The sequence below is a fragment of the Panulirus ornatus genome, chromosome 15 (assembly GCF_036320965.1).
Source record: "Panulirus ornatus isolate Po-2019 chromosome 15, ASM3632096v1, whole genome shotgun sequence".
In the NCBI taxonomy this organism is placed as follows: Eukaryota; Metazoa; Arthropoda; class Malacostraca; order Decapoda; family Palinuridae; genus Panulirus; species Panulirus ornatus.
This window is the reverse complement of record NC_092238.1, coordinates 29847181-29871637: the sequence shown is the minus strand read 5'-3', so window position 1 is coordinate 29871637 and position 24457 is coordinate 29847181. Positions and strand designations below refer to the sequence as shown.

Below are 24457 nucleotides of genomic sequence, written 5' to 3'. Positions count from 1 at the left end.
GAAAGAGAAGGAAATGGATTGATGAGAGAGAGAGAGAGAGAGAGAGAGAGAGAGAGAGAGAGAGAGAGAGAGAGAGAGAGAGAGGGAGAGAGGGAGGGAGGGAGAGAGGGAGGGAGGGAGAGAGAGAGAGAGAGAGAGAGAGAGAGAGAGAGAGAGAGAGAGAGAGAGAGAGAGAGAGAGAGAGAGAGACAGACAGACAGAGAGACAGAGAGACAGACAGACAGACAGACAGACAGACAGACAGAGACAGACAGACAGAGAGAGAGATTCTGGGCTTCAAGGGAGCAACAATGATGCTCAGACTTCCAAACCACATTGAGGGGGCAACGAGGGGAGACTAAAAAAAAAAGAAAAAAAAGACGCGAAAATGGGGGCGGGAGAAGCCCTCACACCTGAGGGAGATATATGAAGCAAACCGAACTGACCCGATCAATCCTTGCTAGACCTCTTTACCTTATCAATTATACCCCATGGAAGACTCACTCAGAAGAAGAGCCATATTTCGACAAAAGTTCAGATTAAACTAGAGAGGTTTTTTTTTTTTCCTAGCGAAATGAAAACGTTGCTTTATCTTGGATGCTTCTAAACCAGCAAATGGGGCTGTGCAAGGTATAACTGTGAACCAGTGGCGAGCTATGTCAGGAATTATAGAAATACTATCTGCGTGTATATATATATATATATATATATATATATATATATATATATATATATATATATATATATATATTTCCTGAGGTGCAGACTCTGAGTTTACCCCTGACAATGTTTTGGACATGAAGAGGTTTGCCAGACGAATCTGCCTTCGTTATCAACGTGCAAGCTGGAAAATTCGTTTGAATATCTGACAAAGATATGAGACATATTGTCGTAAGAGTTGTGGGGTAGCAATGAGACTATGACTCACACAAAACCCTCACACTGTTACTGGCCTCATACAAAACCCTCACACTGTTACTGGCCTCATGCAAAATCTCAGTGTTACTGGCCTCATACAAAACCCTCACAGTGTTACTGGCCTCATACAAAACCCTCACAGTGTTACTGGCCTCATACAAAACTCTCACAGTGTTACTGGCCTCATACAAAACCCTCACAGTGTTACTGGCCTCATACAAAACCCTCACAGTGTTACTGGCCTCATACAAACCCTCACAGTAGTACTGGCCTTATGCCAGAAAGTCCCACCAATCCAGTTCTGGCTTTGGTAATGCTAACGACCACGTACACTGCGACCATGTAGATAGCCACCACGTAGATTGAAGTAAAAATTGAATGCAGTATATGATACATAACGTTTCCCAATAAAGATCATTTTCATTTACAGCAAAAGACTATCAGAGACGAGAACAGCATCTTAAGTTCACCAACCAGGGATGAGACAAGCTTAAGCCTTCCCATGGCTGATAGAATCAGCTTATCTCCCGTGTAAGAAAGAGATAAATCAAACCAGTTTCATTCCACGTACAGGAGATCAAAACAGGTTAACTCTCTCACTAAAGAATATAAAACCACATCGAGTCTATCCATTAAAATTCAGATCACTTCAGCTCTCTCGTACAAGAGACCACAACCACAATCCAGTTTGATTTCGTCTTGTCAATTTATCAGCAATTATAATAACGTGCAAAACACAGATCTGCGAGAGTCTGTGGTGATTTATAACGTCCAAAACACAGATCTAAGCTTTAATACGAGAGTTTAAGGTGATTTACATACTTCCTGAGGTCATCATTTGTTTTCCATTATGGAGCCACGTAAATGCAGTACGACAAGATCAACAGGACCTGTGGCAACAGGCGCCGATGAGTTGTCGGCTGAGCGGTGCTTAACCACGCTGCCACGCGTAGAATGATTCACATGAATGCCAATATTTTTCACCTTTTTCGGAATTCCAAATTCCATGTCTCATCCCTCCCCAAAAATCCCTGAGGATGTATTCACAAGTTACTGAAAACTAGCTAAAAAAAAAAAAAAATATTAAGATTCATCAAAAGAGAAAAGACAAAATTTCAAGGATAAAGTGTCGCTTATGCGTTGTCTGTCACAGGGATGAGAAGCACCGGTCCTGCCAGGCGTAGGAGAGTAGCGATGACATGGAGCGACACATTGAAATGTACTTTATATATATATATATATATATATATATATATATATATATATATATATATATATATATATATATATATATATATATATATATTCTCCTTCAGGTCAGATGATTTACCATAAGTGAACGACGGGGACTTAGAAACTTGAAAGTAATTCATTTACCATTGATTTCCACCGAGGCCAAATGGTGAGTGGACACGCCTTCAGCACTTTACATCGAAGTCTCTGAAGAAATGGCCAACAACAGCCATTATTACCTGGCTATGTAGAAGGAATCCAGCACGAAAAAAATGGCTGTTTCTCTTTAATCTCGACGACGCGAAAGAACGTAACCCCCCAAAAAAAAGAAAGTGATTTCTCTATCAGTCTGCCATGCCATAAACAGGCGAGATCCCTCATGTTGTCACGTTCACGAGAGCGACCCTCCATATCTTGCTTGCAGTCCCTCTACATCTGTCATGTCACGAGGCCAACGCACAAGCATCCCTGAACTAATGGCATGTATCAAATTCAGTGGCAAAGTGCCGGGGTCTCCAGTCACTTCGGAGCTTCGCAAAACCGAATCGAACCATCATTTCCCATGTCGGACACTATACCCTTTGGCGGTCCATAGTTAGGTCCTCCTTCCCCAGCAAGAGATGGATGAAAGAAGAAGAGTTCAATACACTTAATAAAACCTCCATGAGCTCACACTCTCTCACACACACACACACACACACACGCACACATGACCAAGCGACATGGCTGTCAAGAACTGAGACTCGAAGACTTCTTTCTCCCTGCCGGACTCACAATGTGGTCACGAAGCTTTCTAAAACTCATGGATCCCGCCTCTCCGAGGCAAGTTCCATCAACCCCCCCACTCCCTCTCCACTCCCCCCACTCCCCTCCACTCCCCCCACGCCCCTTTTACCATCCCAAGCCCCCAGCAGACGGCCACCAACAGGACCCCGACGGAGGGATCCACAGAAAGGAGCTCCGAGGATCTAAATAGATACATCAGTGACGCGGACAGTCCTGTGTCGCGCTCAGGATCTGTGTCGTCAGCGGGGGAATTTTACCTACCTCGAAACTTGCATTTCCTGCGGGGGAAAATGCTACCTGATTCCTGCCTGATGGGAGCCTAGAGTCCTCAGTGGTTAACTGCTGACGAGCAATCTCTTCTGGTGACATCAGGCGTCGTGAATCAATATAAATCGTTAGTAAATCCTAATAAACGGCGAGCAGGAGGCGTCGAACCCCCGTGTGAATGAGATCTTCCACTCCGACGCCTCTCAATGGAGCCTGGCGGGCAGGGACAGAAAATGCTGTGGCTCCGTAATCCCTGGTATGCCCAGGTAAATTAACTGTCCCAAAGCCACACGGATACTGTAATTAAGTGATCAAGAATTCCAGCAAGGGTTCCGTAGCTGGGAATTGCCTTGTTTGTTGCCAAGGGGACGAACACGGTGGTGGTGACTGAAGCGTTGCAACGAAAGCAACTGGGATGAAGTTCCCAAAGGCAGCCTTTCCGTCCCTCTCCTGCCCGTCTCAGTAGACTCTTCCTCCCTCCCTCCCTCACTCACTCCCTCCTGCTTCCTCCTCTCCACTACGTCTGGGTGACCTGCCTTGGCTGTTACCTCTCAGCATATAGCTTCGTGTCTTTGGTTCTTTATGGTTCATTAGATATATGTTGTATACATCGGCCTTCTGTTTTAACTGTGACCCCTTTCCGCTCCACTCAAGTGTCTGTCACCTTCGAAGTTTTGCGTTTACTAAAATCTCTCTCTCTCTCTCTCTCTCTCTCTCTCTCTCTCTCTCTCTCTCTCTCTCTCTCTCTCTCTCTCTCTCTCTCTCTGACTTTTTTCGTCGATTTTCGTCAGGAAATGTCAGGAAGCAAGACTGAAAAGGAGAGAGAGAGAGAGAGAGAGAGAGAGAGAGAGAGAGAGATACAAAGAGAGAGACCAGAAATGGACGACCAGCCTGGTAGCTCGTCCTCGGCTGCGACAGCTCCAGCCCTGGACGGCCATATTCCTGAAGTGTTGCCTGTCGAGGTGGGGGCCAGGCGGCGGGACCTCAATAAGACGATTTACCTCATCCCCGGGGGGGAACAGGAGGAGGAAGAGGAGGAGGAGGAGGAGGAGGAGGAGGAGGAGGAGGAGGAGGAGGAGGAGGAGGAGGAGGGTCAGTTCGGCCGCTCTATGGGCCAGAGATGTGGGGTTCCTCAATCGTTTTTCATTTTGTCTTTGAAAAGGTGACGATGGTAAGAAGATTTGAGGAATTCTTCGTAATGATTGTTCGGACCTTTTCTCCTCGTTTACCTGGGCTTCGTCTGCAAGGGAGAAAAATAGATGTCTTGTACCGGGAGGGGTGTGAATTGGATGGACTTAGACGGTAATCGTTCTATTTGCTGGTATTTTCCTTTTCCCTTCAAATAGAGGAATACCGTTTTCTCGACATTTCTCGTGAACGGAGGTGGATTTCTAAGGGGGTGGGTTCGGGGTAAGCTCAGAGACGTTCGAAGTGAAGCAAACGCGATGCCGAAATGGGTAGCGTTATCGCCCGGCCATCTGCCTCGCAGACGCTACCCGACAGAAGTATGAAAATAGAGACACAACCATCATCAGCAACCCCGGCCGCCATTGTCCGCCATGTTTGTTCAGTGTCACCCTACACACCTGGCGCGAATCCACACGCGGTTTTAAAAAGGCGGGAAAAGGATGAGGGAATGATTCGCGCGGGGATTCTGGAGTGAAAGGTGTTAGTGAGGCGGAGGGATTTGGTGAAAAGGTTGTGTGAAAGAGATGCGGGGAGGCGGCGGCCGCTGTCTGTGCGCAGGCGCGGACGCGTGAGGGATTACCCTCGCCTGGACAACGGGAGGTTACCAACCACACGTCCGGTTTCCTTCCATCAAACTTTTCCCTCCGAGTCAAAAAAAAGAAAATAGAATAAGTTTCCCTATATATCTGTAGCGCTCATTACATCAAGCCTCAATTAATATCATCGTAAGATGATTCGAAAACCTTATATGATGCCACGAATGACCTTAGATATAGTAAGGGGAAAAAAAAATGAAGGATGGGTCTGTCTCCATCGTCGTGGCTGAAGCCAAAAGCCCACGGGTCGGGAGACGGCGTCGCCCCATCAACCACCACGCCCGATATGGGATGCGACGGGGCCAATAGCGGGCACGGGCTCGGGGGATATAAAGTCCCTAAATTATTCCCGACGGTAATCCGTGGGTCCCGCTGCGCAGATTAGAGGTAAACTGGAGTAAGCTCTTCAGTTGGGAGTTTTAGTGGCAGTTTAGCGAGAGGCGAGCGCCAACGACTGCTGGCTGTGGGGGTGCACGTATTGGTGAGAGGGAGGGAGGAGGGTGGGTAGTGGGGGGAGGGGGGGAGGGGGGTTGATGATGATGTCAACGGCAGGAGGGGGGGGGGGTGGAGGGGGCAAGGGAGGGGGAGGGGGGAAGAGAATGTTGGCTTTGAAGGGGAGGTTACAATTTTTCAACATTTGTTCCTGTTTGAGAGAGAGAGAGAGAGAGAGAGAGAGAGAGAGAGAGAGAGAGAGAGAGAGAGAGAGAGAGAGAGAGAGAGAGAGTGGACGGGGGGGGAGTAGCGCGTGGCGCTCACCACTTGGTATGCATGGCCAATATCGACTCTCCTCTCTCGACCACCTCTTCTCCTCTTCCCATGCCTTCTTTCTCGTGAGAGAGAGAGAGAGAGAGAGAGAGAGAGAGAGAGAGAGAGAGAGAGAGAGAGAGAGAGAGAGAGAGAGAGAAACATTGCCTCACCCGAGTGTTGACGGATCCAATCCATAACACAGGGACACAAGCTTGTGTCACAACTCTTATCTCATGAGCGAATGTCAAGGTTCGCTTTCGCCAAACACACGCCACCACCTCCTCTCCCCCCCTCCCCTCCCCCCAAACACACCTCCGCCGCCGGCCTCGAACTCACAACAAAGACGTAGCGCGACTTTCGCAAGCAGGCGATAAGGGCGGAGTGTCGCCGCGCGGTACACTCATCATTACTCGTGGGGGGAGGGGGTGATAAACCAAAACACATTGGGCTCTCATTGAACACGCTTACCGGACACGGCATGTTGAGGGGATTGGGTCATACAGCCCTTAACTCACACTTATAACCCTTATATAGGCTGTGACTATAGTCTCGTCCCGAGCTCTTTACTCCAAAGGAGTCTTCGATTCCCTTCTACTGGAAGCAGCGCAGCCTTATGCTGTAGGAGCCTTTAGAAAGAGACACAGACAAGTAGACACAGAAACAGCGATGGAGGGAGAATTTCGTGATTGCGCATTGTGTGTTACTAGGATAAGAGTCCTACACTCGCATTGCCCTGTCTCTTACCCATATATATATATATATATATATATATATATATATATATATATATATATATATATATATATATATATATATATATATATATATATCATGTGTATATTCCTATATATGTATATATATACACATACACATACCGACACCCAAGCCTTAGCCAGGTACCCATTTATCAACAAGCCCTGTGAAGAGGATGAACGGCTAGGCTGTGTCGGGGCCGACTGCCGCGCCCAGGTTTCGAAGTCGGGGAGGGCCCTGGCGTGAACCATGGTTAGCGAGGCTACCCACTACACCACAGAGACCCGTGTGTAATAATTACGAAGAGGAGTCATAATAAATAAAGATTAACCACCTATTTAAGTTAGTCTCTTTTTTTCGTTATATACTATCATTAGCACAATTGTTATAATTATCATTATCATTAACGTTATCACTATTCACCGTTCACATAACGTCATAGTGATGAGTCGTAGTTCAATGCGCGTAGAGAGGCGTTGGCGACGCTGTATTGCTCATCCAGGACAGTAAGTGTGAAGTGAATCTTGACATTTATCTAATTAACCACCTCACTTGACCTCTTGAGTATGATTATCTACCCTTTGACCTGACCGGTCATAGGCCAGCCCAACGAACGGATGGGTCGCAGAGTCGTTTCTATGGTCGTACCGTCGTTTTCTGGATGGGTCGCAGAGTCGTTTCTATGGTCGTACCGTCGTTTTCTAAGGCTGTACCGTCGTGCTCAAGGGCCGTACCGTCGTTCTCTAAGGCTGTACCGTCGTGCTCAAGGGTCGTACCGTCTATCTCTATGGTCTTGACGTCGTTCTCAATGGGTCATACTGTCGTGCTCTAGATGCTGCACTGCATTCTTAGTTGTCGTACCGCCGTGTTCCATGGACGCAACAACGTGCACTAGGTCGTACAGTTGTTTCTCTAGGATCGTACCGTCGTATTCAAGGGTCGTAACGCCGTTCTCCAGGAACGTACCGTCGTTTTCGAGGGTCGTACCGTCGCGTTCTTTGGATAATATGTTTATCAAGCCAAGCTTTAGTTTACTTACGAATCATTTTCATTTAAACGGAAATCAAACTATCAACCAATACAAATACCTTCACTGCATCAGGAAGAACTGGGTTTAAGGCACTGGAGGGAGGTAATGTGTGTGTGTGTGTGTGTGTGTGTGTGTGTGTGTGTGTGTGTTAGCATAACAGGTGAGTCTACAACATCCTGAAGCAAGGTTACCGTCTACTGTATTTGGAGTGCGTGTTTTGCAATCCATCCTTAACCCCGAGTGGCCTCGGGTGTGTGAATCACACATTCCCCCATCCTCCTCTTGCTCCTCCTCCTCCTCCTCCTCCTCCTCCATACAGCAGTGACATTACCCTCCACCACCTTACCTTTCCCCCAATGCCTCCCTCCTCTCTTTACAGCGCCCTTGTCAGACCTCATTCAGAAATAGGCTATTTCAGTTCTGGTCACGAGACTTTATTCAAAGGCGAGGAGAAACTCGAACAAATAAAAAGAAGAGCAACAGACCTAATTCCGTAGCTCAGATATAGAGCTTAGGGAAGGACTCACAAATCTGAGAACTATTTCCTCTAAGAATTGAAAGCGTTGACGCCTAAAAAATTTAACAGCTTTTGAAATACTTCGTTATTCCGACAATATAACTCGCTACATTTTCTTCACATATTTTCTCTATCTAGTCATGGGTACGTTGACTGGGGTCTCGTGGAGCAGCTACAGGAGAGGTGGCACAACGTTCCCATGGTTTTGAAGCAGAAGGGAAGTTATCGACGCCCCGTGGCATTGATGCCGGTGCGGCAGAAGGGAAGTGCTTTGCTGGCGTTCCATAGTCTTAAAGTGTGCTTCGGTTGCCCTGGCTGAGTCGTGCTGGAGGAGGAAGATGGTGTGGCTGAGCTGCTGCACCCGAAGTAGACGGCGGGCAACGGTAAAGCGTTCTCTGTCAACAGAGGAAGAAGGAGTCTGTGTCACCTGGAGAGTCGCCTTTCAGGACCCAATATAGGAAGATGAGCTTCAATTCACACGGTCAAGAAGTGTTCAAAAGTCAAAGCGGCACTTGTGTGGCCCAAGGCAAGTTGACTGCTTGACTGATTGACTGCGCTGATGCACAGGTATATATAAGGCAAGTTGGGTCAGTCACGCCGATAACGTTAACTGTCTGGGCGTGGCCGCCAATTCATTACGGTGGTGCCCCTTGGAGGATTATAGATGATCGCTGACTGGCTGGAGTCAAGTCTCGGGTGTACCTCCCGTCTCGAAGGTCAGTGTCGTCTACCTGCCCGTTACCTTATTTAGGTCACACAGGGTCACACGAGGTTAATGTCAGTTGCTCGCTGAGATAATAACAGGGGGACTAATGCTTGACAGTGGAATATGATTTCACCACACCGTCAGGCCGCTGCCGGAGAGATGTGAGGGACGAATCGAGGCGTTACTGGTGGTGAATGACGCTGGACATGTACATCTCTGAAACATTGACCAACGCTCTGTGTATTGCAAGACGACGGAATCACGAAGCAAAAACATAACGGGCAGAGTCTCCCACACACACACACACACACACACTTGGACGTAGATAAGACACACGAAAGAGAGCCCACGGTAGAGGGGAACGAGCGATCTATATCCAGAAACAGCACGATCGGTCGTTGTAATATGGTTATGTAGTTTTACATAATGCATGCATCATTCCAGCAACAAAGGACCGGCCAATTATAAACAGATGTGAGCTTCAGGCCGGCCAATTAGGGACTAGCAGAGAGAGAGAGAGAGAGAGAGAGAGAGAGAGAGAGAGAGAGAGAGAGATGAAGAAGAAATAGACTTTCGTCGAGACAATTACACTAGAGACGAACGTGGCCCTGGAGTGTAAACATTGACATGGGGTAGAGGGAGAGAGGGAAGGGGGGGGAATGTATTCTTATCAATATATACACACACACACCACACATACCCAAGACGTCCCCTCATTAAAACACTGTGTGTGTATATAGTCATTTATATATATATATATATATATATATATATATATATATATATATATATATATATATATATATATATATATAAGAGAGAGAGAGAGAGAGAGAGAGAGAGAGAGAGAGAGAGAGAGAGAGAGAGAGAGAGAGAGAGAGAGAGAGAGAGAGAGAGAGAGAACAAGGGCAGTGATGCACCGGCCGAGAATACATTAGAGATGGACTATACACAGAGCAGGACAGAAAAGATGTCTGTGTGAACACACAAGAGCAGAGCGGAGAACAAAAGGTGCCTCGGGAGGGTTCCAGGCTGCTCCAGAGGGCATGGTACGACCCTGGGGGTACGACGGCACGACACTGGGTGGGGGTGGGGGGTACGACGACGGTACGGCCCTTTGAGCACGTCGGTATGACCCCTTGAGGATGATAGTGCGACCCTTCGAACAGGACGCACGAGCCGTAAACACGGCGCAACGACGGCACTTCGAGATCAAGAGTCGTACCCTCATGCTCAAGGGTCGTGAGAAGATGTCGTTGCAGCGAGCAAGACCAATTCACAGCTTCGCCACAAAAAGTAGCGAAATCTTTCCTGAACTTTCTTCGTACGATGTAAAGTTCTCTTGTTATCTTACTCACAGACAGCACTATCTATATGTATGTTACCTGTGCTGGATAAGGGTCTTTGTGGTATATATATATATATATATATATATATATATATATATATATATATATATATATATATATATATATATATATATATATATCATACTATTCGCCATTTCCGGCGTTAGAGAGGTTGCATTAAGAAAAGAGGACCGAGCCTTTGAGGGAATATCCTCACTTGGCCCCCTTCTCTGTTCCTTCTTTTGGAAAATTAAACACACCTCAGTAAGAGATCCACGAAACGCTTAGATGTACAAGCTAAGACTTTATGAAGAGTATTTCATAACTTATGAAGATATAAAGGTCCTCGCAAGACATGCAAGATAAGGCAAGAGGAACTACATTCAACATGATTATGCATACTAGAATATAATCTTGATAAAAGACATTATTTCCCTTGTATTTCCTGGTGGTATGGAAGATTACCCATGTCAAGGTCAATTATGTAAAGACAGATGCTCCTCCCTCCACATGAACCCAACGATGAATCCAATCTGAGTGAAGGAATGAAGAAGCCTCTCTAAAGTCAGTTAAGTTGGTGGCGCTACCGACTCATATTTCAAAGAACCTGAGTCACAGAGAGCAACCCATGAGTCACAGAACAGCAACACCCTCCCGCCTGCAGAAGGAGCGCGTCAGGGAGGGGATATCCGTGTTGGGCAGGTGGCGGAGTGGCGACCAGCAGTACGGTTCACCTGCCTGTTGTAATGGGAAGACCAGGACGTGCCTGCCGAAGGCCCGGCGGCTCGGGTGTCTGAGCCTGGGTTACCGACGCACTCGCTGCCCGTGCATGCCGAAGCACACATTAGCAGCTCCCGCGGTGCGCGGAGGAGGAGGAGGAGGAGGAGGAGGAGGAGGAGATGGTGTCAGTTCAGAACCACGCTCCTCCTGGGGCACAGGGTTGTGGGGAGACATCTCTTCAGCCGCTACTCCCCAAAGCTGGGGCGGGAGACCGCGGTCCTACTGTCTGGGGAGAGCCTATGGAACCATATCGTAATCCAAAGATCGCCAATACACCTCATGCCACAGATATATGGTACCCTCCACACGGACAAAATACTTGCTACGTCTTTCATGTACTTGATTTACCCCGTGTGTGCACGAGGCATTAAAATGATTAAGTTACGAGCGTTAAAGACGAAAATATGTCGATGGTAAACGAGTGTTAGTTCATAGAAAGCTAGCCAGTTACCTACACTGTCTTAAACATGTTGGTAAAGTTACTGTGAACGAGTGAGAGTTCACCTGAAAGAACATCCTCTCGCTAACCCTGCTTAAAGATGGCCCTCACCGACTCCTCCTACCCCCAGACTCACCTACTGCCACGATGTATTCTCGTACGTCCGGGCCAATAAACGCCCTCGTCTCTGATAATCTCTAACCCCTCGGCGACGACGCTCACAATCAGCCATATTGAAAACATCCCCGAGCCACCATCACCGTGACCGAGAGGTGTTGACACTGGCGGTGTTTTCTACCTCTATTGGAACAGACACCAGGACCCTTACTAGGGGGGGTCTTGTAACCCTTTTGTCCAACTTACAAGGGTCTTGAATACCCATGTTGTATTTACTGGGACCTTGTACCCCCCTCGATCTACTTACAAAGGGCCCTTGTAACTCCATGCCCGACTTATAAGGGCCTTACTAAAAGTCTTGTACTTCAAGTCCTACTTTACATTAGCCTTGTACAACCCCAATCTCTCCATCACCCTGTCCACCTACTTACTAAGACCTGATACAGACCCTGCTTTCTACTTACCGTCAAAAGACGACCTGTATCCTAACGAAGCTACTCCCACTGTCAAACCTCCTGAACACCGTGCATCATCACCCATCCACAGATCCTCTCAGACCTCACCCCGCTGTTCCCTCTCAAGTCCTTACTTTCCTATCCTTCGCTACATCCTGCGGGCGCTCCTTTTATCACTGCGTGGTTAGTAGGAAAGGGAAAAGGTAAGGGGTTAAATGAGAAGGCACGGTGGGGAAATGGAAGGTAGTTACAAGGTGGTAACAGACTGTACATATGTATGGTATAGTTTATAATGAGGTGTGGGGATGGTTTGCTGGTTACATGCTATTCATGCATTATTCATATACTTTACGTAGGTCAGGTGTATGTGTGTGTGTGTGTGTGTGTGTGTGTGTGTGTGTGTGTGTGTGTGTGTGTGTAGTGATGTTGTTGTTTCTTAGTTTAGAAAGGACTCGAGCTAAGGTAGGCATTGTTCATTATTTACACTGATGGAGGGCTGGAGCCGCTCTCAGCGATTTGAGGTATTCTTCATTTGTGACGAATTGTACAGCTAAATTTTGTACTCTCTGTAGAGCGTCAGCATGGGTGATTTGGAGGTAAGGTATGTGGGTCTGTTTTTCTGTTATTTCGTTGGAGGCTCCACTCACGTACCAAAGTCCACATCAAGTCCGGGGACTTAATCGAAATATGAAGAGGTTGATGAGAGGTAAAAAGACAAATGAGAAAATTATTTACGAAATTTGGTGCAATCAAAAACCCTCTTCTTTAGAAAGTGCCAAGTCATAATTGGGAAAGACATGAGAGAGTAGACAGTTCCAAAGCTTCGAGGTGTAGGGAAAGAAACAGGTATCAAAACGGCCCACCCTCGAGATGCAAACGATCACACAGTAAACATGTGACGCAGCAACATGCCGAGTATTCCAGGGTCCAGCTTCCAGCTAATGGTGGGGGGCACACAAGCAAGCCAGCTCTTGGGAGCAAAAACTAAAGTAATACCAACAGAAGAGGGGGAAAGTGAACCAACATTGCGGTGTGAGGCAAGTGGGTCGATTTCTGAAGTTGGCCTGGGAGAGTTGATAAGTAGGACAGCTTCGGACTCAACTCTCGTCAACTCTAGACCCACCCCGGGGAGACGTGGCGTGGGAGCAGTACTCCATACAAGGACGGATCGTCTAGTAGGGAGTAGGTCAAGGGTTGGGGGAAGGATCGCAGCCCTTAACCAAGTGTAATGTTTACACCGTTCCGGAAGGTGCGAGAACCTATACAGGCCAGTCAGAGTTGATCTACCTTGAGTGGTTCCTTTGTCAACATGTTCTAATCATCGAACCTCGCAGTGCTAATGTGTGGCTCAGGATCCTGCAGTTACTCCCAACCGTTCTTCTGCTTCCCTTCCATGGCTTCGTCAGTTTATTTTCTCTAGCGCCACAGAAGTGATATTCTTTTCTTTTTTTTTTTTCATTATCATTTTCCAATCTTTTTCGAAAATGGTGAGTCTGACTGACGCCTCTAGTGGACCAAGCGGGTGTGTCTGGGAGTGTGTGTGTGTGTGTGTGTGTGTGTGTGTGTGTGTGTGTGTGTGTGTGTGTGTGTGTGTGTGTACGTGTGTGTTGAGATTACTATCTAATCGTCGTCTCTATCCATGCTCCGCCCTCTCTATCCCTCCTCCTGTCCCTAACCCAGTGAACCTTACTACCACAACATCCTCACCCCATACTCTCCCTCCCTCCTATATCTTCACGTCAACCCTAGATCACCCAGATGTCTTGATCCGGGCAGTATAAACGGGACCTCCCCAACCACGGGATGGTCGTTAGTCCTACCTGCCACCTCTTTCGTAACGTCACAAGGTGTCACGGTTTCTGGCCAGCGTCTCTGACGTCAGGGGAGGGGGGGGGAGGATTATGTTCTTATCTGACGACGTCGAGGGGGCCGGGTGGCGCTCCATAGGCCTACCTCCTGATTCACAACTCGTATCTATCTGTCTACTCACCTGGGCGGATCGTCGTACACTGCCCTTGCCCCGTGTGTGTGTGTGTGTGTGTGTGTGTGTGTGTGTGTGTGTGTGTGTGTGTGTGTGTGTGTGTGTGTGCGTGTGTTCGAGCGCTTTCGCAAACACAACATAAAGACACCGACTAATGAGTCCAAAGGGTAACATACGGTTCAGCATCAGGAACCCTTCTCACAAAACGCCAGGAGTCGTCTTGAGGCTATCCCGGTCATCGGGCCTCATCTCTGGCATGCAGAACAACTCGGTGTTCTAATCTGCACAGAGGATGCGGGATGACCCCAGACACAACACACAGGAGAAGTTGACGACCCTCAGGCCAGAGCTGACAAAACAAACCTCAAGAAGAGAAACTCCAGGAATCATAACATATTCTCCTGTAAAAAAGAAAAAAAAAAGAAAAAAAAGAAATCTTGAACCATCTACTTAAAAGGGCCAGGCCATAACGGTCGTGCTCAAGGGTCGTACAGTCGTGTTCCAGGGTCGTCCATTCGTGCTCAAGGGTCGTACAGTCGTGCTCAAGGGTCGTCCAGTCGTGATCAAGGGTCTTCCAGTCGTGATCAAGGGTCGTTCAGTCGTGATCAAGGGTCGTCAAGTCGTGCTCAAGAGTCGTCCACTCGTGCTCAAGGGTTGTCCACTCGTGCTCAAGGGTTGTCCAGTCGTGCTCAAGAGGTTGAAGTGTGAAGAGAATGGTTGTCGTCTCCTTTATAACGGCGACGTATTATTCAACGTATACACTAGGGTCTTGTTTATACATTCACCTATGGATGTATTACCACAGCCACATGTGTATCTATCTACCCAATATCTATCTAACATAAATTCATCACATATCTATCTACATATCTCTCACACACCACATATCTATCTGTCTTTGGAAGCCTTCTGCCCGAGGAAGAGTCGCTGTTGTCAAGTGGAGGGAGAGCAGGTTGTGAGAGCAGGTGGGGTGGGTGAGGGTGGGTGAGGGTCAGGAGGGGGAGGAGGAGGAGGAGGATGGAGGTCGTGTTGTCGTCTAGCGCGAGTCGTTCTTATCACCTGAGGAAGTGCAGGCGAAGCTCTGAGTCGTAGGGATCACGCGAGTGTCGTCTGGACTCACCTCATTATTGCTTCTGTTGTGAAACAGACCCATGGGGGGAGGAGGAGGAGGAGGAGGAGGAGGAGGAGGAGGAGGAGGAGGAGGAGGAGGGGGGGGAGAAGGAGGCGGTGGTGGGAGAGGAGGAGGAGGAGGAAGAACAACTCGGCTCTTGCAGCGAGACGTTGAGACATGATTGGTGGCGGATGGTTCAGGGTCTTCGTATCAACAGTATAAAAAAAAAAAGCCCATTCCCGTTTCCCTTGCCCCTCCCCTTCCTCTTGCCCTTCCCCCTAGCCTCTCCCCCTTCTCTCATGCTCCTCACCGTTCTCCTTCGCTTTGCCCATGCATCCTCCTTTATTACACTTCACCTCACAAAACACATTCCTTCTCAAAATCCACACCGTTCTCTCTCTCTCTCTCTCTCTCTCTCTCTCTCTCTCTCTCTCTCTCTCTCTCTCTCTCTCTCTCTCTCTCTCTCTCTCTCTCAGCAGACATCCACTCATCCCTTCCATCCACATCACAACCCTTTCGCCTTCCATCCTCCCTCTCTGCTGCTGTCGAACTTGTCTCTCTCCCTCTCCACCCGTCCCATTGCCCTTTTCCCCCTTATCCACACTGTGATCCTCCCACTGCGAACCGTCCCCCCCCCCTCCCCCCACCCCACAATGCCCCCCTCCGTGTGTATCTGGTGTAATCCCTGAGATAAGTAAAAGTGCCATAAAAGTGATACCGATGCTCGATAACGCAGATAACACCACCCGCGGGTAATCTGTGTGTTATCTTGGTAGACAGTAAACCAGATTAACTTGTAGGGTGCGGGGAGGAGAGAGGAACAATACCTTGGGGAGAGAGAGAGAGAGAGAGAGAGAGAGAGAGAGAGAGAGAGAGAGAGAGAGAGAGAGAGAGAGAGAGAGAGTGTGTGTGCGAAGGAACCTTGTGTCAATATGGTCTTAAAAAACATCAGACAAGATGCAATTGGGTCAGGGAAATCGACCTCCGTTTTAGTGCGTGCGGCCGGAATCGACCTGTTAATGACAAGTGACGGTACGAGCCTTTAGCACGACGGCGCAACCTTTTGCATACGACGGCCACTGGGTATGATGTCCAGTCGTACGGTCGTGCTCAAGGGTCGTACGGTCGTGCTCAAAGGTCGTACTGTCGCGCTCAAGGGTCAAACTATCGTGCTCGCGGGGTTATAACTAAACCAATCACAAGTCTACAAAAGAAAATTCTAATTGGGTTTCGCAATTATTTTGTTTATCTTACCTTATGAGACAAGGTAATCCACTTGTTCAGTCCCAAAAAAGGCCGAAATCTGCAAAATCGAGAGATCCCCCGCCAAGGAGGCGTACGATTACCTCCCACTCCACCTGAGAGACACCGAAACACCTGTCCATACCTGTATGTAAACCCAGCAGGTCTATAAACTAGACGACGTCCGTAGCGTTAAATTCATCTACATAGATTACTGGTCCGAGCCCGGAGACGCTCGTAGTCTCGTAGTACTCAAGGTGAGACTTACACCAGTCTTCATGCTGTATACTGCAGAGGGAACCAGGTCTCCAAATCCGAGCCAGGGAACCAGGTCTCCAAATTCGAGCCAGGGAACCAGGTCTCCAAATTCGAGCCAGGGAACCAGGTCTCCAAATCCAAGCCAGGGAACCAGGTCTCCAAATTCGAGCCAGGGAACCAGGTCTCCAAATCCGAGCCATACAGCACTTGTAAGGGTTAAGAGTTACGATGTTATCTACACGAACAGAAGACATCTATGATTCGGAAGGCTCCGGAGAAAATTATAAACAACAACACGGGACTCCCAATGGACAGGCTTGTGGTAGTGAGGTTAGGTTCCTAACTAGGACAGAAGGGTGGGCTGTGATAAGCTGGGCTGGGCCTGGGCTGGGGTGGATAACGATAAGACCATCCCGAGCGGCGTGGATCTATGATGTAGACGGTGAAGATAACGCCAGAGGGCGAGGCACCCGGCACACCAGCTCCTCTGTGGTAATAACGATGGATGTTTATTGACCTGGCGGAGGTCTTCAAGAGGGCGCGGGACTCACTGAAGAATTTAGGTTTATGGTCCTCATGACAGAGTGATTAGCCTACGTGGCCAATCTATGTTAGTGAGAGGTCGGTAAGAAGTGAGAGGAGACAGGGAGGGAGGGAGAGATAGGGGGGGGTGGGGTGAACGAGATTGGGATTAGGGTATTAAAGAAAGTAGATTTTGGATTTACTTTTTTTTTTTCATATACCATTTACTTCTGGAAGGGCTGATTTCCAGGCCTGGCCATGAACTTCAACTTGCAAGACGTGATTTTCTTCTACTTAGAGAATTTCTTGTAGACTGGAATTCTTATACTCCTTTGGTTCTTCTGTTGCTTCACTGGAGAAGAATTTCATTACAAGTCTAAATTACTCGTTTTGTAATTAGTTACTTAACTGATGGACTCCTTCCCTACGACGGTATGACCCTTGGGTATGATCACATAACCTTTGACCTGACCTTCAAGGGTCAGGTCAAAGGCCAAGCCATCATGTGTTCAAGGGACGTGCAGTCGTGCTCAAAAAAATTGTACCGGCGCCCTTCATCATTCGCACTGCGGTACTCAAAAAGGAGTTTAAAACAAGTGTGGGTTCTCTCCTTTTCTGCAGGTGGTGTCCATGCGGTCGGGTCTGCGGGGTTGGCTGGACGCAGGCGAGATGGGGAACTGGCTGCGGCATGTGCGGGTTGCCGTCACACCAGCCTATGGTAACTTGCGGCATTTGCTTCTGGCCGGACAGGTGAGCTTTGGTATTCATCACCTTTACTGTCTCTTTCTCTATCTGTGTGTCTGTTCATCTGTCTTTTCGTCTGTTTCGTCTCCCTCCTAACACGCAGAGGAACTCCTTCCAAAAGACCAATGTTCCTCGAAGACGATAGACAACAAGTATTTAGGGTTTTTGCTAAAGTCAGCAAATATATATCTTTTCTCTTGTTTTTGAAAATGGCGAAAAAGAAAATGATTCCGTGAATTACAAAAACATCTGAATGATATTTCGGTAAGCAAGTAAACGTACGGCAAATGCATGAAAAAAAAAATTATAGTTCCCTTAAATCTGCATATTCGGTTCAGAGGAATAGCGTCATTTGTTTCCAAGTGACCTGGTTTTAGAAATATTTTTGGCGATGGAATGCGAGATTTTTTTTTTTTAATGTTCTGTTGAAAGACTTTTTCACACAGTCTGTCGTGAAAACTCTTTCGCATATCCGGAAGACATTTGTTTCTATCTCTTCATTCAATATTTCAGTTCCATCCTGACAGTTGTTGAATTCACCTTTTTTTAAGCACTGTTTCGTTTAACTGTTTTTCTAAGGTTTCTTTTTTCATACAAAAATTGCATTTCTTAGTCAAACATTTCATTTCTTCTGGTCTATTCGAACTTTTCATGTCTAGTTACAGAAACTTCCTTTACTTTCTTTTTTCTTGTCATCAAGAGTGTTGATCGCTCTTATGTTCATATCACAAATACGTGTTTTCTTTGTTGACTTCATATCGGTCAAGATACTTTGTCTTGCACATCTTCCATTTAGATATTTATTTGTTTACGTCCTTCGTTCATGTCCTCCAAAGTGCTGTTGATATCATTTTTTTCTTATATTCTGAAAGTCCTACATTTCGTTCAGATACTCCAGAGTTCCTCCACTTGGCTCCGATATTCCTGACTGATGTCTTTCGCTCGGATCGTTAACAGACGTGTGTTTATTTTTTCCTTCCTTCAGATCTTCTACGAGGCCATGCGTGACATCCCCTCGTCAGAGGAACTGCTTCTTATCCGGAAGGCCGTCATAGACCTGGACACGTCAGCTGCTGGTTAGTGGCATGCGCAGGTTTTGTCAGTCTTGGAGCTTTATGGGAAATCAACTCCTTTGAGAATTATTTGACTATGTATTCTGAGTATGGGTATAACCTCAGAAAAGAATTCTCCCTCTCCTCTCTCTCTCCTTCTCTCTTTTCTCTCTCTTCTTGCCTTGCTTCATGGTAAAATCTCTTTTAAAGTATATATATATATATATATATATATATATATATATATATATATATATATATATATATATATATATATATATATATATATATATATATATATATATTCTTTTCTTTCTCTCTCCCACATTCCTTATCTTTTTCAATTTCTTTTTTGTAAACAGAAAAGTACATAAACACACACAAATCCAACCTCTCTCCTTCAGCCAACCACCATACCTCACAGCTGGTGTTGTATTCCTACACAGATGACCAGCTGCAGGTGGGTTCTCCGGAGGAGCGCTCTGAAAACACAGGCGACGACGAAGACGAAGATGAAGACGATGAACTCGGCAGATACCGCTGCCTCCAGTGTGACAAAAACTTCCCAGATTACGACGAGTAAGTATTTTTTCGTCTAAGGGGTCGTGTCGTCTTGCATTCTCTTATGAGATGGATGGTGCGTAGCTCATCCTCTTCGTCTGCATCTCCTTCCTTGACGAACGGGTGGAGTCTTCGACGACCTTTCCTTGCAGACAAAATTCCTTCAGAGACATATATTGTAGCTCCTGTGGCTAATGCTTCACTGTTCTTTAAACCTTTTGAGGACGACGGTGCGAACCTTGGATAAAATGACATTACCCTCCTAAGGGTCGAGGTCATAGGCTTATAAGCCATCATTCATGAGGATAGTGCAGGCGTGCTGGTCGAGGCAAGCATTAAACATTGAGGTTAATTGGTTACCAAAGCATTTGGAGAGTGTTTTTCCCTTCGTTTCAGAAAATAGTATGAACGGAGAGGCTTGTAACCTCAAAGACATACCGTAGCTAAATGAATGATATACCTCTGTGCCGGCAGCCCAAATGTCTCGAAAGTTGTATTTTAGATGTCTTGAGGCAAGACTTATGGAGTGAACCTTGTTATAATGCCCAACTTGAAGTATTCTAAAGAGACTGATGGTTTTACAAGTCCTCTCCAAGTTGGTATTATGTGTCCACATAACGCACTGGTCCAAATTGCTGGTGCAGGTGTATGATGTATGGAAATTAGGAATGCAGATGCTGTGCAGTGTTTTATGTATTGCGACATGAGTGCCGGGACAGTGGTCGTGGAGAACAGCCGCACACAACACATACACAGAGGCATGCAGACATACGTAGAGCATACACAGGTACACACACACACACACACACACACACACACAAACATGCACGCACAGGAGCACAAAAATAAGAACAAGTGCCCCTTTCCCTCACTCACACACACATACACACACACACACACACCAGCAAAAGTGCCCCCCCCCAAACTAACTTCCCCTTCTCTTCTGCCCAACAGGCTGGACGACCACCTGATCACAGCGCACGGGTACGCCAGCGGCCAGTATCGCTGCGACTACTGCCCCAGAGCGTTCGCCTGGCGACCCAACCTCATCCAGCACAAGACCATCCACGGGGAGTTCAAGCGGTACCCGTGCGAGAACTGCCCGCGGGTCTTCACTGACCCCATGGTGCTGCAGAGGCACATCCGGAACCAGCACGCTGGGGCGCGTTCGCACGCCTGCCCCGAGTGCGGCAAGACCTTCGCCACGAGTTCCGGCCTCAAGCAGCACACACACATCCACTCCTCCGTCAAGCCCTTCCAGTGTGAGGTGTGCTTCAAGGCTTACACGCAGTTCAGCAACCTCTGCCGCCACAAACGCATGCACGCCGACTGCAGACTACAGATCAAGTGTACCAAGTGTGGTCAGGCCTTCTCCACGGTGACGTCGCTCGCTAAACACAAACGATTTTGCGACACAGCACCGTCGCTCCCTCTCACGCCCGGTCCCCCGACCATGGCCGACAGCAAGCAGTGTCACGCGGGCCTGCCCATGAGCAACGTGCCCTCCTCACCGCCAAACCCCTTCATGATATACCCTCGACCTCCCTTACCCCTTCTACCGCCGTCGCTCTTATCGGGCTACCCTATGTTCCCTTCCCTTCCCTCCCTCGTGGGAGGACCCCAACATCCACTCCTCACCTCCTCCCTCCTCTTGCCCTTCCAGAATACAGGCACCCGCGACCAGTCCTTCTCAGCTCCCAAGGAGGAGAAAGACTCGAACGACCTTGGTAGTCGTATGCAAATTTCACCACGACCCCACTCCACAGAGTCTCCAGTAAGGGAACCCGCCTCTTTGCAGCCGCCTCCTCGCCTCTCCCCGTCACAATCACCCAAGCAGGCGTCGGTGTTCCCCATGAGGGAGTCCCCGCGCAGATCAGAGCCCAACGATGTCTCTGAGGAGCACCGGGAACCCCTCGAGTTCCGGTGCCGAACGCCAGAGCCGCCCAAGAAGGAGGAGACGGCAGAGTCCACACGAGGACCCGGGGAGAGGAAAGAACAGCCGCTGGACTTGACACTCAGACGCAGAGAGGCCGAGAGAGAAGAACTATTCCTCGGCAAGTTCGATATTCTCTCCCACAGTAGCGACTCTGCAGAAGAGAGACTCCGCTCCCCCGCGCCACCGGAGGTCAAGTCAATCGAGGAGCCGCGACCCCGACCTGACCATCCATTTCTGCGCATCAGCGAACTGCTGAAGGACACGACCACCACCTCCGTCACCCCAGCTCCGCCCCAGCCTCCGCCATTACTAGACACGCCCACCAAACTGCCATTAGCATACCCACGGCCTCTACACCCAGCGGCTCTCCTCGATATGTACCGCAACCTTGACCGTAGCTTAGATCGCAGCCACCTACTGCCGGGGGGAGGCCTCACGAGCAGCCGCTACCCGATGCTGCCGCCCTACTTCCCACCCAACAGCATGGCTGGCATGGGCCTCGGGCTCAACCGTAGCGCGGGTCTTGATATGTTGAAGGCTCAGATGTCCAGCACGGGACGCCCCTACGGAGACATCAGTCGCCCTTACGACCTTATGGCGTCGCACATGCCCCGTGCTAAAGACCGGTACTCCTGTAAGTTCTGCGGCAAGGTGTTCCCTCGCTCCGCCAACCTGACCCGACACCTACGGACCCACACAGGCGAGCAGCCTTACAAGTGCAAGTACTGCGAACGTTCCTTCAGCATCTCGTCCAACCTGCAGCGCCACGTCCGTAACATCCACAACAAGGAGAAGCCCTTCAAGTGTCCGCTGTGTGACCGCTGCTTCGGCCAGCAGACCAACCTCGACAGACACCTCAAGAAACACGAACTTGAAGGCCCCAACCCGCCAGATTCCCCGGAAGCTCCCGACTCCAGCAGCGCCTCCGTCGACACGTCGACCAACTTCTTCAGCGACGAGATCCGCTCCTTCGTCGACAAGGTCACGGACTCGACCGCGGACGACGTCATCGGCGACGAGGAGGCGATGGACGAGGATGACGTTGACAAAGACCACATCGACGTGACCACTTCGAACGAAGAGGTGATGGGCGCCGAGTGTACGGTGAAGAGGGTTCGTGTGGAGTAGCAGATACACAGACGTTTACGCTAGCGTTGTACCGAAGCCAAAAAAAAAAAAGAAAACAACAACGCACTCCAGCGGGGCGAGTGCGGGGACTGTGAATATGGGAGTATGGAACCGCACAGACACGTCACGTGTGACTCACATCACCAAGATGGCAACAGACGCACTTTCGACGATCGGCTGGACTGAGTGGGTTGCCTACACACATACAACAAAAACACACACACACACACCAGAGGGACAAACTTCCATCCGTTGATGACAAATTCCTAAATCCCGGTTGTACTTAACGAATTCTGTCTAATAGAAAACGGATCAGTGGGGACATAGACTATGGGGAGAGAGAGTCTGTCTTACCTCACAGTACTTGGACAATTCTCCCCAGAGAAATCATTTCATCCATCTAAGAAAATGAGGAATGGGTCAACACCCTAACTCTGGTGTCGCTTTGTGTCAATTTCTTTTAACTTTTTTTTTTGTCTCCTCCTCCCCTTCCACTTATTCGTAAAGGAAAGACTTGATGGGCATAAGTGCGAAAAGCACAGAACGTGCCAGGGATTTGCGACGATCCCGGTGTGTGTGTTCTTATAACTCTGTGTCATATTTTTAATGAAAATGTTAGAATAAATGGGTCAACCCCCCTCCCCCCTCAAAAAAAAAAATCAGATTTTATAGGTTTTTTCCATGTTTGTCCTCTTCTGCCTCTTGTGACACGTAAATAACCCAATGTGGTAGGCGGCAGCCAATAGGTGTGAGTTTTGTGCAATGAATTGTATTCATTTTTAACTTATGCTCTGTAGAACTGTAGATGTAAATAACCCGTTGATAAATTATATTTTGTTAATAAAAACATGAACTGTTTGAGGCGGCATTTGATTTACCTAAGTACATACGTATGGAAAACTCAAACCGGAATCAATCATTTAGCGAGCATCCCAACTTATTTACAGGTTACGTATTCACTCAAACAGATATGGAGTAGGTTGCTGTACCTCTGCTGAGAGGATGTAATGTACATGTATCTCAGCTCAGGTACAGGAGAGGCTAAAGAAATAGGAGACAAACTGAAAGAACGACGGAGAATTTAAACAAAACCAGTCACTTTTGACAAGAAACAGCTGGAGTGGAACGAAAAGGTTAAAATCCCAGTCAGAATGTGGTAAAGTTGCAATGCTCATCTCCCCTTTGAATGACTTATTCATTGTTCATTTATACTGCAGGTAAGTGGAACAAAAGGACAAACTGGGGTGACATGGAGGAAAGTGGACGGGGAAGCGGTAACAATGTTGTGAAAATGAGATGGGGGTGAGTATTTTTAGGTACTGTTGGATGTGCCACATGATAGGGAGGTGGATGTGATATGTATGGGACGAGAGGATATGTAGAGTGAGTTAGTCTTGGCAAATTGGATGATGAAAAGGGAGGAGGCAGTGAAAACCTTGCATATGATGAAGTGTGGCAAAGCGGCTGGAGTGGATGGGATCGCAGTTGAGTAAGAAAGGGATAGACGGTGCTGTTGACTGGTTAGTCAGACTGTTCGACAATCTGTATGGCCCAAAGTGAGACACTTGAGGAGTCGGGGTGCGCATGTATGACGCCCTTCTGTAATAACAAAAGGAAAAAACATAGTGTTTGAAACGGAGAAAAGCACATGTAGAGTTAACCTGATATGAGGTAAGGGAGAGTGGTGACTGAGAGGATAATGTCAATCAATGTTTTTTCAAGAAATATAGAGGATGTGTGAACCTGATGTTGGCATTAAAGAATTTGTGAGAAAAAAAAAATGGAGAGAGATAGAATGACTTGCGTTCACTGTTTGCGATCCAGGAGGGAGAGAGTGACCGGGCTGACAGAGATGCCTCACAAAAAGAGCAACGGATATCGGGGGTAAATGGAAAGTTACCAAGTGCATTAGAAAGTTTTTACTGAGAGAGTAAGGAATGTGTGTAAGTCGGAGAAGAGGAAGCTGAGTGGTCCCCGGTGAAAGCGAGTCTGCATCAAGGATGTGATGATGTCACCACGGCTGTTTAATCTATCCATGGACGAGGTGGACAGAGAGCTTTAT

The 24457-nt window shown here is 47.9% G+C and overlaps 1 protein-coding gene across 2 annotated transcripts in view; it reads left to right on the top strand.

Annotated features, from left to right (window-relative positions):
* Positions 1-23253, top strand: part of LOC139753811 (transcription factor hamlet-like) — a 221447-nt gene extending 198194 nt beyond the window's left edge. For both annotated transcript variants that reach the window (XM_071670701.1, XM_071670700.1), the window contains exons 3-6: positions 17596-17724; positions 18704-18794; positions 19217-19349; positions 20286-23253. In XM_071670701.1, coding sequence (XP_071526802.1) covers positions 17596-17724; positions 18704-18794; positions 19217-19349; positions 20286-22395 — 2463 coding nt within the window. In that variant the 3' untranslated portion in view covers positions 22396-23253. The remainder of the gene's footprint in view (positions 1-17595; positions 17725-18703; positions 18795-19216; positions 19350-20285) is intronic.
* The last annotated feature ends 1204 nt before the right edge of the window (positions 23254-24457 follow it).